This window comes from Crassostrea angulata, chromosome 2 (assembly GCF_025612915.1).
Source record: "Crassostrea angulata isolate pt1a10 chromosome 2, ASM2561291v2, whole genome shotgun sequence".
Classification (NCBI taxonomy): domain Eukaryota; kingdom Metazoa; phylum Mollusca; class Bivalvia; order Ostreida; family Ostreidae; genus Magallana; species Magallana angulata.
Genome location: NC_069112.1, coordinates 19,008,309 through 19,026,443, shown reverse-complemented (window position 1 = coordinate 19,026,443; position 18,135 = coordinate 19,008,309). Strand labels below are relative to the sequence as shown.

Sequence of the window (18,135 nt, the reverse complement as noted above, 5' to 3'; positions counted from 1 at the left end):
GAAGAATTGTACGTATTTCTTGAGGGATACACTACCAAAGATATTTCTATACAGAACTTTGAACCTCTGCTGGACCAAATTATTTGCATGGGTTTGTGGTTGTCGAATTTATAATAAACACTATATTCGGGCATTCTTCGCAGTACTAATACAAATGGTGGCACTGAATTTCGTTGTGGTTCTTTTTAAACATTTTTTGAGACTTAGGATCCCAATTTGAGCCCGTGTTCGTGATTCTTTAAAAATTAAAGTTCACATTATATATACAGGGCAATTGCACACTAAAGTTACAAATTGTACCCTCAACATTTTTTAGAGTAATTCAACATTTTCACAAGATTTAAACACCTCCTAGACCATCAGTTTTGGGTTTGTTTGTTATTTTTTTTTAGAATCTACAGTACCTAAGGATACTAAATAAATATACCCCAACGGTAGGATTTCATTTCTTGAGAGATGTTTAAACGTTTCCCTAAGATATTCTATGATGAAGATATATATTACGAGCTCAATATACGAATATGAAATAGATGTAATCAACGTTTAACAAGGCATTATATATGCACGCTTAAAAAGATACGTTTTCTTTTATATAAATTTATGTAATATTTGGGGGGGGATTCTTTATTGTTGCAATTTAATGAACCATGGTCATAGAGCCAAATTGAAACTTGGAGTCCTCAAAAACACATTATGTTACTTAATAACTGTACAATATACTGTATATCTACCATCTTGTTCAATGACAGGTTTTGTTTCAGAAATCAACAGCACTTTAAAAAAGTTTAACGGGATATGACATTGGTTGGTCACGTGATCAAATCCTGTGAAGCCCTAAGGGCTTCTCAGTTGATTTGATCACGTACCAACCAACTTCATATCCCGGTAAACCTTTTTAACATTGCTTTTTATTACTTATACTTACGTCTGGAAAAGACAAATCGTTCAGAACTGTTAAAATTACCGATATTTCATTTTTACAATAATCCAAGCGACAAGAGATAAGCGCGTGCTATGATCATTGTGACGTCATGAAAAAGTTCATACACAATTGAACATTTTCGCTTTTCTGTAGGTTCATATAAGGAAACATATTTGCAAATGTAAATATATGAATTTTAGTCCACAATATACCCAAAAAACGTTGAAAAACAATTTATTCTTGTTTAAAAATATAACTTAAAAGCCGCACAACTACTTGAGAATCAACAAGATAAACGTTCATTTTGAAAATCATTCTGCCGTGGGTTAGATGTCAATGTGCTATGATACAATTTCTAAAAAATGAACTGCACTTTAAAAAAATGACATCTAATGTCGCTTAACATTGTGAGTTGGTACATGTACAATAGTCGTGTATACTTTGCTATATACTACTACTAATAATGATAATAAGACTCGCATTGTCTAATTCTCTTTTATCTATTTATATGTTAAAAGTCAAAATAGAACAAAATAGCCTGTTTTAAACTTGCATCGATGCATTTTCAAGATGTGTTGTATTTTGCAATTCTTAAGAGAAAATTTATATTTTTAAATGACATGTCAAACATACAAACAACGTGAAAATATTATTATGTTTGTTTTTTTTTTTACCAAATTATTTCATCCCCCAGACAGGCAAATATTGATTTCAAACAGATTTAAATTACAAATATTTCAGAACAGTTACGTTTTTGTCCAGCGCACTTTAAATATGTTGAGATGTCTCGGTATGCAGATGGTCAAACAAAATGAATTCATCCTCGGACTATAAGACGGTAAAATATAATTGTATGTCATTATTGCAATCTTTATTTATGTGAAAGGTTAGTTACAAAACGACAAAATTGCCGACAGAACCTTATTATTTAATCTCTGGTTTTCTGACTATCTAAAACTTTGTTGTAGTGTTGTTATTTGATATCAAAATTTGAAAGAGCCGATTTTTTTTTAACATTATCGTGAACTGATATCGTTCAACCAGACGCTTTGAAGCTTTCTGCATAGAGAGCGTCTTGTTCAACGATACTTTTTCTGGAACATGCTATTTAAAAACGATCATAAGGTAAACTTAATAAGTATTAAATGAGTTTATGAATAAGAAAAATCAATCCAAACTAGCGTCACATTTTGTGTGGCGTAAATTGTAATTTTTAACATCCAAAGAAGTTAACTCCAAGGTCGGTAACTGGATTAGTTTAGACCTGAGGCTACATATGTGCAGCTAGGGAGATATATTGTTGGTTTTCTGCATAAAAACAGCTTGTAGTATTAAAATCTGAACATTTATCCGAAAAGGCATTGTTCGCCATAGTTATCTTTCCTCGCCAGTTTTATTTGTTTTTCTAAAAATTGAAATATATACATAAATTATTATCCATTACAGTGAATAATTTAAATACGGTAAAATGCAACCTTGTTCCTAATGTCTTTAACTAAGAGTAATGGTTATCCATTTTAGTATTCGAAACAAAGAAATGATTCAAAATTGTACAGTATAGAAACATGTGACGAAAAATTTACATATAATATGCTCGAATAAGACTGTAAGATAAAGGCACTGAAGTACTGAAAGCCGAGCTATTTTAATGTGTAACTGTGCATATTTGGTAATATAAACTGGCAATCTCTCTCTCTCTCTCTCTCTCTCTCTCTCTCTCTCTCTCTCTCTCTGCTTTTTATGTCGGCAAAAACAAAGCGTCCGAGAGCGAATAAAATTTGTAAAAGGCTATTTTTAAATATATGTATGTTTAGTATTAAAAACTCAAAATCTGTATAATCGACCAGAGCAAGCGTCTTATAGTCTGAGGAAATTAGAACGGCAGTAATGTCAACAATATATGCATTATCAAACCAAAGCAGGCGTCGTATAACCTAAGAAAAACACAGTTTGTTTGAACAAAACTAAGTTTAAGTTTTTCCGTTCATCTAAAATAAGGTGTGTGCAACAGCTTGGACGGGGTTGTGAAAAATGCAAACGGCAATCTTAGTCTCCAAATAAGGGTCTTCTTACAATACAGTAAAATTCAGCTTAATTTTTTCGGGCAGACCATTGATATGGTCGTATTCGCCTACGTATAAAAATGTTTAAAACGGACTAGATGCACATTTTTACGTTAGAATTATACCATAGTTATTGTGTTTTTACACTTAACTATAGATCAAATGAAAAACCAACAACATTGATTTAAAAACGTGATTTCATACGTTATAAAGTGACTAAATACTTGTAAAAAATTGCTAAGAATAAATGTATTTAATGTCAAGATCAAAATTACTACATGTTTGCATTGAGGTTCATTTTGAACCAAAAACGTAATTGAAAAAGCTGAAGAGCAACTCCGGCATATGGAGAAGACAAATATGAAATTATGGCCAAATGGAAAATGGAGCAATTATCCAAATGAATAGAGCATTGGGTAAAAATATTTTGCATCCATAAAGTTGTGTTGTAGTAGACAAAGGATTTTATACGACATGAACTGCTTAAAATTTAATCGATTGCGTCGCCTTTCAAATTCTAAAACATGTCATTGCTTGCAAAAAAGCAGATTTAAATTTTATCCCAAAAAAAATAGGTCACCTTCTATTGATTTTATGGGAGATATTTGCGTATGGTTATGGTGAAAGTGTTGATTATTGACAATCTTCATCGTTTCTTTAAAAATGGCTTAGGCCCATCGTGAATAGTACTTAATTACATCATTAATTTTGACTAAGATATAGTATTAGGACTATCAAATGATAAATTGATTTGAAAGCGATTTAAAGTAATAACAACAAACTGTAATCAACAGGAGTATATATAAAAAACGACTCATATTACATATTTAATGTTGGTGAATTTCATCTAGATTACTTTATTTCTCTTTGGAATTTTATCTAGATTATTCCAATTTCTCTTTGAGAAAGAAACTGAGTTTTCAACAAATATTTATTATGTCACCAAAGGATATAGCAACAATACATTTGCGGCTGGTAATATTTAAATATTTCGATATAACAAAGAACTTCTCTGAAATTTGGAAAAAAAATCATTGCTTGCCGCCAGAAAGGGAATTTTTTTTTTTGCTGTAAGAGTTTAAAATATATTCGATTAGCCTTACACTTCAGCTGAGTTTTGAGTTAGTTTACGCTATAGCATTCATGATTTAGGGAATAATCTATAGTCAAGTAACGCTAAAAAAGTATTTTAAACAACATAAATAATATGATTTATTCAAGGGGATTCACCCTTGAACCTACATAAGGACCTTAGAACCTGGCATTATCCCACTCTCTTGCATTTTACAAATTCAGGACAGGCCGCTGATTTGTAAAATTCAAAAAAAATTCTGAGACTTTAAATCAAAAATATATATTTAATATAAAAAAGGTTATAAAAAACTTCTTTAAGGTTATCATATCTACATGTATACAAGACTATATATGATTAAGGTGGAATTCTACACCAAAATTTTATTTTATGGATACATATTTTTAAAGAAACGTGTTCCATATAAAGGAAATGAATGGCCATCATGTTTAAAAATGAAATTGAATCAAAATGGCGAAATTTTAGAGATATGGCAAAATTTTCTAAATTGAACCACACCCGATCGAAATTAAACTGATCCCGACTTGAATGATAGAAAATTTAATATATAACAATTTCAACAAAAAACTAGGATGTGTAATTTGTGATTTGTAAATTAGGAGAACAATTAAAAATTCAATTGATTTATTGTCTGCACTTGAAGAAATATTGTTGATTTTCAATTTTTTGCAATTAAGATCGGGATCAGTTTGTTTCTAATCGGGATCGGTCAAATTTTGAAAATTAGCAATATTTTTTAACTTTCGTCAATTTGATTCAATTTCTTTTTTAAAAAGTTATTGCTTATATTTCTTCTCCATAAGACACGTCTCTTTAAAAGATTATAACTTTAGCTTTCAACAAAATAAACAAAAGTTATTTTTATTTACATTAATAATTTTTAGACGGGGTCACGTGACCCCGTCTATTGGTTTACTGTCAGCCAAAGTCTCAAACCGGAAGGCACGCGTAGAACACATGAATTGAACCTACGCGTAAGAAAATAGTGCAGAAAGATTTCACGCATTTCAGTAAATATGTATTATAAAAACACGCATAAGATCTTTTGAAGTCCTCTGTGTATGAACAAAATTCTATTTAGAAAATAAACAAATAGTTTTATTGATCAAAATATTCTTGCTCGGGTTCAAATGTGGAATGAGTAACGTAACTGAATGCACAGCGCCGTTGACGATTCAGTTCGTGTACGAGCTCATTAATCAATAGAAGTGGTTGATGGTGGAATCGAAATTAAAGTTCCCAAACGCAACGTACCATTTTTTAAAAGTTGTGAAGTTTATTTTGACAATCTTTCACCTTAATACTACCAAACTTCATGCGCAAGCCTAAGTTAAAATCGGGACGGATTATACACAGATTTTTACAAATTAAATATGTGTTTCATTGGCTTCCAGTCTACTTGCGGTATGACTGCTGTTCGTCTCTAAAGGAATTTTGTACAAAGAAAATAAAAACAAGTCTGAATTTGCCTTCTCGTTCGTTGGCTCTTTAGTTGATTAAACTGAATTAAATTTTAAACAATGCATTGTAAGCAAAATCTATAATAGATTATACATTTTGGAAGACTTATACATCATATAATATATACAATCTTATGGATTGAAGAACCAAATTAAATGTTAATGTTCATGTTTTCCGGCTTAGTTGGAATCAGGCTTGGGGTGAATTACATTGAAAAATAATACATTACATTACCATCACTTCGTGAATTATAGCATTAAATTACCATTACCATTACTTAATTTTCATTAGGTAATGCATTACATTACCATTACATGAGTAAAGTAATGCATTACTATTTCTTTGTGAAAAGTCAAGTTTTAAAAAGGTAATTTAAAAACTAAATAAAGAGTTATTGTAAATATTTCATAAATAAGACATGCTTGAAATATTTACAGGTTTTTGTTCACTATCAGGTTCAAATTTAATGACGTATACAAGATTGCTTTGCACTTGTAGTTCTCAAAGTAAGGTTGGTCCTGTAACATTTACACGCTAATGGCGGAGTTGACAATCTCTGTTATTTATGTCTCTGATTTTCGGAGTACGATTTTTAATGAAAGTAACGGTTGTATCGTAATTCTTGTAGGTGATGCACGAGTTTACACAAAAAAGTTTTGCATGAATCGCAAATGAAGAAAATCGTGTCAGATAAGTCGGTCTTAAAAGCAAAATGGCGACCGTGACAAATCTTTTTATTGTCAAAGTTCTTTGAATCTTATTGTAAAAAAATATTTCAAACGTCAGGTACCTGTGTTTGTTATCGGTATACACTTTGTTCACTGATTTTGTTAATTCAGCAGTTTTAGAGTTTTGGGGTTTTTTATAAAACTTTTATTACGGATACCGTCTGACTTGTGGATTTTCTCTTGGATCACAAAATTAAATAAATCTAATGATTAAAATTATCTACTTTGTTAAAGTTGTTTGATTTTCCCGGTAAGTAGTAATTTTTAAAATTTTCCTTGGGGTCTTATTTAACATAATATACCGTTGTGTCAAATTTCTACAATTATGAAGGCCGGGATTGAGTAAAATTTAGACAATGTATCAGACAATTGCAAAAAAGCTGAATTAACATAGATTGTAACAACTAATTCAAACTCATAAATTTTGGAAGCATATTCGAGGAAATCCAGGACAATTACAAATTCAAACTTTCAAGACCCCGTCTTTCAGTAATCTCAGTACTTTGATTTTATAAAACATCTTGTTGATATTACTGGTCATGGTTTATTAGATATTTATATCATGCATTTATTCACATTAAATTTTAAACTATACAGTGCGTTACTTGCAAATTTCTACCCTTTAGTAAAAATTACAAAAAAAATCGTACAAAAAAATTAAGGACGTATATCCTTCTTTGAACAACACAATCTTGCTTCAGAACTGATACTCTAACGATCCATCAAATAAAATGTCATACTTATATCACAAAATGAAGAATTGTACGTATTTCTTGAGGGATACACTACCAAAGATATTTCTATACAGAACTTTGAACCTCTGCTGGACCAAATTATTTGCATGGGTTTGTGGTTGTCGAATTTATAATAAACACTATATTCGGGCATTCTTCGCAGTACTAATACAAATGGTGGCACTGAATTTCGTTGTGGTTCTTTTTAAACATTTTTTGAGACTTAGGATCCCAATTTGAGCCCGTGTTCGTGATTCTTTAAAAATTAAAGTTCACATTATATATACAGGGCAATTGCACACTAAAGTTACAAATTGTACCCTCAACATTTTTTAGAGTAATTCAACATTTTCACAAGATTTAAACACCTCCTAGACCATCAGTTTTGGGTTTGTTTGTTATTTTTTTTTAGAATCTACAGTACCTAAGGATACTAAATAAATATACCCCAACGGTAGGATTTCATTTCTTGAGAGATGTTTAAACGTTTCCCTAAGATATTCTATGATGAAGATATATATTACGAGCTCAATATACGAATATGAAATAGATGTAATCAACGTTTAACAAGGCATTATATATGCACGCTTAAAAAGATACGTTTTCTTTTATATAAATTTATGTAATATTTGGGGGGGGATTCTTTATTGTTGCAATTTAATGAACCATGGTCATAGAGCCAAATTGAAACTTGGAGTCCTCAAAAACACATTATGTTACTTAATAACTGTACAATATACTGTATATCTACCATCTTGTTCAATGACAGGTTTTGTTTCAGAAATCAACAGCACTTTAAAAAAGTTTAACGGGATATGACATTGGTTGGTCACGTGATCAAATCCTGTGAAGCCCTAAGGGCTTCTCAGTTGATTTGATCACGTACCAACCAACTTCATATCCCGGTAAACCTTTTTAACATTGCTTTTTATTACTTATACTTACGTCTGGAAAAGACAAATCGTTCAGAACTGTTAAAATTACCGATATTTCATTTTTACAATAATCCAAGCGACAAGAGATAAGCGCGTGCTATGATCATTGTGACGTCATGAAAAAGTTCATACACAATTGAACATTTTCGCTTTTCTGTAGGTTCATATAAGGAAACATATTTGCAAATGTAAATATATGAATTTTAGTCCACAATATACCCAAAAAACGTTGAAAAACAATTTATTCTTGTTTAAAAATATAACTTAAAAGCCGCACAACTACTTGAGAATCAACAAGATAAACGTTCATTTTGAAAATCATTCTGCCGTGGGTTAGATGTCAATGTGCTATGATACAATTTCTAAAACATGAACTGCACTTCAAAAAATGACATCTAATGTCGCTTAACATTGTGAGTTGGTACATGTACAATAGTCGTGTATACTTTGCTATATACTACTACTAATAATGATAATAAGACTCGCATTGTCTAATTCTCTTTTATCTATTTATATGTTAAAAGTCAAAATAGAACAAAATAGCCTGTTTTAAACTTGCATCGATGCATTTTCAAGATGTGTTGTATTTTGCAATTCTTAAGAGAAAATTTATATTTTTAAATGACATGTCAAACATACAAACAACGTGAAAATATTATTATGTTTGTTTTTTTTTTTACCAAATTATTTCATCCCCCAGACAGGCAAATATTGATTTCAAACAGATTTAAATTACAAATATTTCAGAACAGTTACGTTTTTGTCCAGCGCACTTTAAATATGTTGAGATGTCTCGGTATGCAGATGGTCAAACAAAATGAATTCATCCTCGGACTATAAGACGGTAAAATATAATTGTATGTCATTATTGCAATCTTTATTTATGTGAAAGGTTAGTTACAAAACGACAAAATTGCCGACAGAACCTTATTATTTAATCTCTGGTTTTCTGACTATCTAAAACTTTGTTGTAGTGTTGTTATTTGATATCAAAATTTGAAAGAGCCGATTTTTTTTTAACATTATCGTGAACTGATATCGTTCAACCAGACGCTTTGAAGCTTTCTGCATAGAGAGCGTCTTGTTCAACGATACTTTTTCTGGAACATGCTATTTAAAAACGATCATAAGGTAAACTTAATAAGTATTAAATGAGTTTATGAATAAGAAAAATCAATCCAAACTAGCGTCACATTTTGTGTGGCGTAAATTGTAATTTTTAACATCCAAAGAAGTTAACTCCAAGGTCGGTAACTGGATTAGTTTAGACCTGAGGCTACATATGTGCAGCTAGGGAGATATATTGTTGGTTTTCTGCATAAAAACAGCTTGTAGTATTAAAATCTGAACATTTATCCGAAAAGGCATTGTTCGCCATAGTTATCTTTCCTCGCCAGTTTTATTTGTTTTTCTAAAAATTGAAATATATACATAAATTATTATCGATTACAGTGAATAATTTAAATACGGTAAAATGCAACCTTGTTCCTAATGTCTTTAACTAAGAGTAATGGTTATCCATTTTAGTATTCGAAACAAAGAAATGATTCAAAATTGTACAGTATAGAAACATGTGACGAAAAATTTACATATAATATGCTCGAATAAGACTGTAAGATAAAGGCACTGAAGTACTGAAAGCCGAGCTATTTTAATGTGTAACTGTGCATATTTGGTAATATAAACTGGCAATCTCTCTCTCTCTCTCTCTCTCTCTCTCTCTCTCTCTCTCTCTCTCTCTCTCTCTCTCTCTGCTTTTTATGTCGGCAAAAACAAAGCGTCCGAGAGCGAATAAAATTTGTAAAAGGCTATTTTTAAATATATGTATGTTTAGTATTAAAAACTCAGTGGAGTGAATTTTTAAGCGACCATTAAAAATCCAACCCCCACTTTTTCGATGTGTAGCCAAATATCAATGCTTTGTAAAGTAGTTTATGGAAGTTCATGCGCACTATAAACGTCTCAAAAATGCACATTTTTGTTTTCAAAACAATTGTTAAGAAAAATAAACTCTTTGCTTAATTTTTTGCAAAAAACCAATTGATTTTGACATGTCATGGCTCTCTGTTAAGCTATTTCGTATAGCGAAAGCTTCTACTTTGACGCTTTTCGGTTGTTTCTTTATTTTATTGTCAGAACTGTTGTGCTTTTAATAAAAAAAAACCTTCCAAATTGCAAAATAACAAGGACTTTCCCCGGCTAAAAAAATACGCTGTTGATACAGTACATATATTAATGATTTTAAAACAACACTGGCGGGTTTTTTTTTAAACAATAGCATTCAATTTTCTTTTTTTTGAATAAACGCATTAACTTTAAAATATTCATGAATATTCATAACATCGCCTTAGCAACAACCTTTACCTTCTCTCTGTTGTAAAGACGGGTTGTGCTATTTAAAAAAAAAAACCCTCAATAACCCCATAAAGAGCTGCTCGGTCAACATTCACCATAAAGACGCCATCATTTATGTAACGCAGTTTTACTTGAATTAGTCGCGCTGTATAGTCTCGTGATCGTTTACAGATTTAATAAAGAATCGGAAATTTACGATAATGTAAGTTGTTTTACATTATCATTATTTTTAAAACTACTATAAATTTGTATTTTTTTTTTTATTTTACATACATACTAAGTATTTGCTTTCTTGGTAAAAGCTTTAATTTCAGCAAATATATACTGATCCTAAAAGAAGGTCTCAATTTCTGTTAAATTCAACATTAATTTTTTTCTTTATCTTATTGCTCCAGGGTGTCAAATTCCGGTCTAAGTGGGAAAAAATATCAAAATTATAAGATTTCAATTTTAAAAAAAGCCGATCGCGGATTAAGCTATCTTATAAGGTTGGGACAGATAGGGCAAACGGGGCAAAATAAACAGCGAATATTAGTCAAATCCAATTGTTTTACTGGTATGTGAGGGAAAGAAGGAGAATACAATGTACTTGTCAGTGCTTTTGTGGGAAGGTAAAGAGAAATACATGAACTATAATTACTTTGATGAATGGTGTGGATTATGGTGTATTTTATATACTAATGCTTGTATGGAAGAGAGAGAGAGAGAGAGAGAGAGAGAGAGAGAGAGAGAGAGAGAGAGAGAGAGAGAGAGAGAGAAATATACTATATTGTTGGTGTATCTAGGAATCTAAAAGTAAGAAAGTTGTATTTCTATGATTGATGCATGTATTGCATTGACAAAAAAAGTCATATATTCTGTGGCAGGGTATTTTCGAGTAATGTGTACTTGAATTACAAATGGGCTAGGAAAAGAGAAAAATGTACTTCTTTAGTTGACGAAAGTTTAGAACAAGCACCGATGCAATCTTAATTAGTCAGTGAGAGTAATCTAGACACAAATTTAATTGCATTAATAATAAGTAGGGATGTAATGAGTACTCGAGTACTCGACTATCGCTCTGTCACACCATTATCGACTTAAACTTGATTAGTCGATTACTCGTAATAAAGTGAATACAATCTAAATAGATAAAAAAAAATATCATTTATTTTTTATTATCGAAGCAGTTTTTGGTTTTTTTGGCTACGAATGTAAAAAAACAGTTTTCTTTTCTCGGCATGTTTGATTCGCTAATTACACTCTTTTAAATCAGTGTCCCTGGTGTATTTTTGAAGCGGCTATAAATTGATCTCTTTTGATTTACTTAGGCAGACATGTACATGAACTTGTGAACAATCTGTGGTTCTTCTAATCATTTACTGGATTAGATGTTTGCATCATCAAAAATTTAATCATATCAAAAGTTATCCCAAGGCGTTTGTTTTTATGAGCATTAATCTTTGATTTTAGATTAGACACGGACAGTTATTTAATAAACATTGAACAAGTCACATTTGATTTGTCTAAATTGTTATGGAGCTTAAATATGCGTAAGCTTTAGAAGAAAAAATTAAGGAAAAGCCAGAACATTTTAATAAATTACTTTTCAATTATTTTAAATCAAATAAATCAAATAAGTGTATATTACGTTTTTCATTCTTTTTAAAATTTAAGATATGGGGATGTATGTGGCAATAGCATTATTTTATTTGAAAAAGACTTGAATTGACTTGAAAAATGATGTGAATAAATCATCGAGTACTCGACTATCGCTCGTCTAAAGCAACCAATTAAGGCATCCGACTAGGCTAATCGAGTAAAATTGACATCCGTAATAATAAGAGATGCAAAATGTACTCTGAAGACTGTTGAATATCTCGTGCATGTTAAGATTGTTTTAATTAGAAAGCAGTTTTTGTCAAAAATCACTCTTTGTTTGTACATGTACTACAAAATGCACTGGAATTTCCCCGTAATCCTCAATTCAGTTATTATATTTATAAATGTTAACAACATCTTTGATTCTTTTAACTGTTATGCACAATGTCCCTCTATAAAAATGTAATTTTTTTAATCTATTTATTTCACACACTCTGCAGCCATGCAATTCATAATTATGATGCTTCAAATATAATAATTCAGAAGTGCTTATTTCATTTGAGAGAGAGAGAGAGAGCGAGAGCGAGAGCGAGAGAGAGAGAGAGAGAGAGATCTGAAGTAAAATTTGGAGTCCAGATTCATATTAAGTATCAGAAATCTCATTTTTAATATTTTTTTAAATTGTGTTTCAAAGAAAAGCGTTAAAGACGACATAAAAATGTATTTTATGAATCCTATTTTTTCTTATTATTTGTAGGAATGTGACGCGGATTAACTCGAGATCTGTGAAAGTGTTGGCTGTTCCTGTGATGTGCCTAATCCTATTAATTTTGCACTTTACCTCGGTATGCATTCACGACCACTCCGATAAACCATTTAAACCGTTTCTTTGCATTTTAGATGACATTATGATTAGCCAAAACGATATTACCCTTGATATGCCTAAAGAAGTGAAAAACGTGGTTCCTCTTTGGCCTAACATTACGAAAGACAAGTGTATCAGAAATATCAAACTGAAACCACGAAGAATGTTTACAACCCACGAGAACTACTCTTTTTACGCCTGTGTGGAAAGAAATAGTAATGTCAAAAGAGTAGTAAAAGACTCCATTAATAGATTAAACCTAGATAAAAACATAATAATTTCGTATTTCGGTATATTCAAAATGAGACCAGCGCCCACCATCATTGAAATAGGTGGATACTTGGGAGTCATGATGCCAAAACTGATGGAAGCAACAGGGGCTAAACATTACGTCGCATTGGAACCTGTACCTAGTTTTTATAAAAACTTTACCGAGAAGATCAAAGAGCTACAACTATATTCAACCGTCAAAGCCTACAACTTTGGCCTTGCTGTAACTCAGAAAGAACTACAAATAGGAATCCATTCGGATGCTACGTCGCTGCTTAAAGACAAGATAGGGAAGGACAGGAAAACGGAAACAATTAAGATTTATAAAGTGATTGATTTCTTCGTACAGATTGGTTTAGGGTGTAATTCATTGAACCTACTGACCATTAATTGTGAAGGATGTGAATTTGACGTCATAGAAATGCTGACGTCAACGTTGCTCATTAATAACATTGAATATATTCAGTTTCAGCCACACCGTAGTGTGTTCTCAAATGATAGGGTATATATATGCAGGTACTGTCGCCTTCGGCAGCTTCTTGCGAGGACACATGAAATAGGGTATGAATTCCCAAACGTCTGGGAGACATGGAAAAGAAAAGACTTAGTTTCATGATTACCTTTTGGAACGTTTGTATTTTTATTTATTGCAAAATAAAATGACGCACCCAAAGTTGCTTGGTCGGATTTTTTTTTTTATCATTATTTTTTTTATTTTTTTTTTTGGGGGGGGGGGGTGGGGGGGCTATGAAAGTTCTATCTTTAATCGTTCTTCAGACCTTCACCTGTTTACACCAGCATAATTGGTCTCCTTTCATGGATAAAATATAAGGACGATGACAAAATACGATCTGGTTGCGTCCCGCGATTAGTTGGGTTTATTAAACATGCAATTTTTTTCATCGATTGTAGTCTAAACAAACTTCAGACATATTACTGAAGAAATGTACACATGCTTTTCTTTACTTGCCTTTATCATTTTTGAAATGACTTTTCTAAAAATTAATTTCAAATATAAAAGTTGTATTACACTCATACACCCCTCTCAAATCTTATTATGGGGCGAAATAACGCGGTACACTTTTATTAAAAGTTTGTTTTGCAAACATATTTCGTATGACGTTTTACCATGGTCATATTTTTTAATTTGACCCGGAAAACTACTGCAATGCTTGCTATTATTCAAATGCTACGCAAAACCATTGCTGAAAGGCGCATATAAAACTTTTAATACAAAATCGGACTAAGCAGCTTAGGTTTTTATCTCATTGTCGCTCGTTACCTAATGTTAAAATGAACTTTTGTTTCAAGATGTTTTTTGTTGTTTTGTATTTTACAATAAGAATTATTCAAATATGTATGAGTAGTAAAATGTCATAAAGATCTGTTCTATTTGAATTTCAGATTGAATGACAAAGTGGAGAGATGCGCACAATGTTTCACTTTTATTAATACATTAAGATTCACTGATGTCTAAAATATAGTTTTTTTCTATGTGATATATAAAATCAAGTATGAGTTAATATCAACATTTTTATAGAATGGGTTTTAGAATGTATAGTCATTGTTGTTTTTACAAATGCATTTTTATGTAAAACAAAATAAGGCATTATACATTAAAATTTAGTTATATTTTGCAATGTTTGCAGAGGCTTAATAATGAATTCTTCTTTGAAGCCGTTTTTAAAAAAGATAAGAGGACCAAAAAAAGCTATCAAAGACTATAAATTACATTTGCTATATTTTCTCCCTTAAACTAAAGAATAATATTTTTCGAAAAATTGCCATTTTAAAAATGTAGGTATGAAGATTGTTCATAATTTTCTTGTTTCTTTTTTGTTCTATTTTCGAAACTAGTAGGCCCTCATGCGTTTCAAATAAATCACATATCAGCAAATGTTTTATTTGTTTATTTCTAAAAAGTGGCATATACTAAAGCAATTAGATTAGGACAATGTATATATTTTCGGTAATTTTTAAAGGTTGTTACTTTTGCTTTTGCTGCATCATATTATTGTTTCAGATGACAAATGGATGTCTGAAAGAATCTGACTCAGATCCTGACATGAAACATAGTATAACATCTAGTTTTATGTAAAGTGTAAACAAATGGAAACTGTGTTTCCTAAGGTCGCAAGCATAACAATTTATAACACATTATTTATCTATCCTCACTTGAAATTTATGTTGCATTGTGTTTAGGAGCTTGGATAAAATCTTTACTATATTTAGCAATATGTGTTGGTGCCCAAAGAATGAAAATTAATCCATTGATTGCACCCTCCCTTTTTTGTTGTTTTAACTGATATTATTCGCATTACACGCATATGTTTGAAAGGAAAGACAAAATTAAACATGAAAATTGGTTGCAATGAGAGCAGAGACGTATAAAAGTGGCAGAAATGTTTCCTTTAAGCTTTAACAAAAACGATTTGCGAAAAAGTGAAAATTACTTAAATTAAAATGAACATTATCTAAAAAAAAAACCCGGATGAACAAAGCATCATATCATATGAATGGGTTGATGAAGATAATTGATCATTTTTAAAAAGTTAAGCCCAAATATTGCAGCTTCTTAATCCAAACGGATTTCATTTAATTAATACAACCCTTTCGATGTTTAAGAATCATAGTACTTATTTGTTTAATTAAGACTTGCTGCTGTGTTTAACGCTTTATAATTTAATTCTGGTTGAAATGTTTTATGTAGTTTTTTTACGACATAAAATTATTTGAAACAGTTTACGCTTTTTTTATAAAGCGTAAACTGCCATTTTATATCGTATATAACAAATAAATATTGAATTCATTTCTTAAAAGAAAGTATGTCAAATCAAAATTCTAAATCTCTGAGAAAAATATGTTTTTATGCAAAATATTTCGATTCTGTCTATTCATTTTGGTTGTTTTTCTGATATAATTCTATATACCAAGGTGTTTTTTCAAAATGTTTGTTGATAAACGTCCATGTTATTTGTATACTCCTGACGATTTGTATTTTTGATTTTGGCTTTTTTTTTGTTTTTTGTTTGGTATGAAAGTTTCGCCTATAACATTGCAATAACTCTCAAATTGACACGTACCTGCTCATAGTAAAGGACAAAGATATACATAAAACGCAAGGACATTCACTAAATTGGATTCGATTCCACGAGCGGGGTTTAGCTTCAATGGGTGAATATTTGAGTGAGGGACTATGATAAATATAAATAGATCTCAGTTGTATTGTCTACGGTCATAGACATTATATTTTTAACACAGCAGTACAAGTAAAACAAGCAAATCTTAGCTCTACCTCAAATATTTGTTCCGTAATGTTCGAGAGCTCGGATAATTTTTTTTTTACATTATAAAGCATTTATTGATGTTCGATGGAATACAGAGCTATTTGTTATTGGGCGCACAGTTGAATTATTTATCTCACTTCCTTTTTTCATTGCCAGAATATCTTGACATCGGTCGTTTTTCCTTCTTTTCTTCTTACACTTCATAAAGGACAATTTTAAAGCAAAAACTTGAGCATTAGTGATGGTTATGTCCAAATTCCAGGTCATTGCGATCGGGACACAAGTTACGTCACACCTTTTTAAAATGCTAGAAGGCTAAACTACATTTAAAAAATATCATGAATTCCATTCTAACAATGGTTTTGAAATTTTCAAATTACGCTGTTCCTCACTTTTTTCTCTGCCTTAAGTATATGATGGGCATGAATGACATGATTTATCAAAATCAACTGTCAAACAATATCAAGTCAGTAGTGTCTGTATTTGAGAAATTATTTTGTACTACTTTAAGAAGCTTTTTTACTTATTGACTGTTTCATCATCTAGAAGCAGTAAAAGTTTGCCTCGACCTGAATTGTGACAGAAATTACATGTTTGTCAGGATCATTTGTGTTGTCCAAATATATAGGTGTATTTTAACGGTTGTTGAAATATTTACATCACATTCTTTAGAGTAAAACAAGCAAATGTATTTCTTCTTGCTGTTATCATTGTGTAATACTAAAGAGCTCGAACACATAATTTTCATTATTACGCAACTTTGATTGAGTCTACTTAAAATACTTCTGTGTTGGGGTTTTTTTCTTTCATTAGATGTGGTCAGGTGACCCCGTCTATTGGTTTACCGTCAGCCGAAGTCTCAAACCGAAAGGCACGCGTAGAACACATGAATTGAGCCTACGCGTAAGAAAATAGTGCAGAAAATTTCCATGCATTTCAGTAAATATGTATTATAAAAACACGTATTAAATCTTTTGAAGTCCTCTGTGTATAAACAAAATTCTATTTAGAAAATAAACAAATAATTTTATTGTTAAAAATATTCTTGCTCGGGTTCAAATGTGAAATGAGTTACGTAACTAAATGCACAGCGCCGTTGACGATTCAGTTGGTGTACAAGCTCATTAATCAATAGAAGAGGTTGATGGTGGAATCGAAATTAAAGTTCCCAAACGCAATGTGCCATTTTTGAAAAGTTGTGAATTTTATTTTGACAATCTTTCACCTTAATACTACCCAACTTCATGCGCAAGCCGAAGTTAAAATCGGGTCAGGTTATACACAGATGTTTTACAAATTAAATTGTTGTTTCACTGGCTTCCAGTCTACTTGCGGTATGACTGCTGTTCGTCTCTAAAGGAATTTTGTACAACGAAAATAAAAACAAGTCTGAATTTGCCTTCTCGTTTGTTGGCTCTTTAGTTGATTAAACTGGTTTTAAATTTTAAACAATGCATTATAAGCAAAATTTATGATAGATTTTACATTTAGGAAGACTTATACGTCATATAATATATACAATCTTATGGATTGAAGAACCAAGTTAAATGTTAATGTTCATGTTTTCCGGCTTAGTAGGAATCGGGCTTGGGGTGAATTACATTGTAAAATAATGCATTACATTACCATTACTTAATGAATTAGGGCATTAAATTACCATTACCATTACTTAATTTTCTAGAAGTAATGCATTACATTACTATTACATGAGTAAAGTAATGCATTACCATTACTTTGTGAAAAGTAATTTAAAAACTGAATGAAGAGTTTTTGTAAATACATGTATTTCATAAATAAAACATGCTTAAAATATTTACAGGTTCATGTTCATGTTCACTATC

The 18,135-nt window shown here is 31.0% G+C and overlaps 1 protein-coding gene across 1 annotated transcript; it reads left to right on the top strand.

Moving 5' to 3' along the window:
- The first annotated feature begins 10,415 nt into the window (after positions 1-10,415).
- LOC128173767 (uncharacterized) lies at positions 10,416-13,690 on the top strand. The gene is made up of 2 exons (XM_052839435.1): positions 10,416-10,493; positions 12,630-13,690. Coding segments are annotated over exons 1-2 (996 nt in total). The 5' UTR covers positions 10,416-10,491; the 3' UTR covers positions 13,624-13,690.
- Positions 13,691-18,135: the final 4,445 nt, after the last annotated feature.